A 1128-nucleotide genomic window follows, 5' to 3' on the forward strand; every position below is an offset into this window, starting at 1 on the left:
GGGTCAGGCCGCCTCAACAGAGAAGTGTCTGCTTTAGGCTGCGTTGTCTTTAGGGTTTTACGATCTACCAAAAAAGCAGCAGCAGCTGTTGCTGCTGCTGCTGCTGTTGCTGTTGCTGCTGCCTGTTTCTGCCGCTGCTACTGCTGCTGCTGCTGCTGCTGCTTCTGCTGCTGCTGCCACAGCAGCACTAAATACGATCCGCTGCTGTTGTCTGCTCGCCTGCAGAGGCAGCAGCCATCATGGCCCCGTGCGGGGCCCCTGGAGCACCTCCAGCTGCTGCTGCTGCTGCTGCTGCTGCTGCTGCTTGTGTCTGCAGCAGACGTCTCCCGCTGCTGCACTCATAAGCTAAGTCAACCCCCAGCAAGGGGAGGCTATCAGCAGCAAAGCAATGAGTAGCGGGGGGCCCCTGCTGCTGCAGCAGGGGGGCCCCCTCCTCCTCTAATACTCCTGCTGCAGCAGCAGCTGCTGCTGCTGCTGCAGTTGCTGCTGCAGATATACCCAGGTGTACAGACAGCAGAAAACCAGGGCGAGGGTGCATGCATTGCTTAACTGCAGATACACCCGAAAAGACATCAAAAAAAACGTTGTCTTGGTCTCTAGCAGCATCAACAATATCTTCTCTGCTGCTGCTGCTGCTGCTGCTGCTGTTGCTGCTGCTGTTGCTGCTGGTATTTCTTCTTTCTGAGGCAGAGAGAAGCAGAGGGGGGTGATAGAAAGAGCTGCTGCTGCTGCAGGAGGAAAAGGAGACAGTAGATAGACGCGAGACTGTCTCTGTCTCTTCTTCTGTCTCCTTTTCTGTCTCCTTTTCTGTCTCTGCTGCTGCTGCTGCTGCTGCATCTGCTGCTGCATCTGCTGCTGCAGCTGCTGCTGCAGCTGCTGCTGTCTTTCTTTTTATTAGAGAAGGAAAGGAGACACGTGAAGACGGAGGGCACGCAGCAGCAGCAGCAGCAGCAGAAACTGCAGCAGCAGCAGCAGCAACAGCAGCAGCTTCAGCAGTGCTGCTGCAGTTGTTTCTCCCTGTCTCTCTAGCTCCATCTGCTGCTGCTGCTGCTGCTTCGGCTGTATCAGCGCCGCAATATTTCCACTGTGTGCGCAGTAGAAAACTGCTGCTGCTGCTGCTGCTGCTGC

The 1128-nt window shown here is 56.1% G+C and overlaps 1 protein-coding gene across 1 annotated transcript in view; it reads right to left on the bottom strand.

Annotated features, from left to right (window-relative positions):
- Positions 1-187: 187 nt before the first annotated feature.
- The window catches only part of EMH_0034750 (uncharacterized protein), a gene marked incomplete at both ends in the record, with an annotated part of 1743 nt that continues 802 nt past the window's right edge, over positions 188-1128 (bottom strand). The window contains one exon of the mRNA XM_013494903.1: positions 188-1084. Coding sequence (XP_013350357.1) covers positions 188-1084 — 897 coding nt within the window. The remainder of the gene's footprint in view (positions 1085-1128) is intronic.

The sequence above is a fragment of the Eimeria mitis genome, genomic scaffold (assembly GCF_000499745.2).
Source record: "Eimeria mitis Houghton genomic scaffold, Emh_scaff1329, whole genome shotgun sequence".
Taxonomy (NCBI): Eukaryota; Apicomplexa; class Conoidasida; order Eucoccidiorida; family Eimeriidae; genus Eimeria; species Eimeria mitis.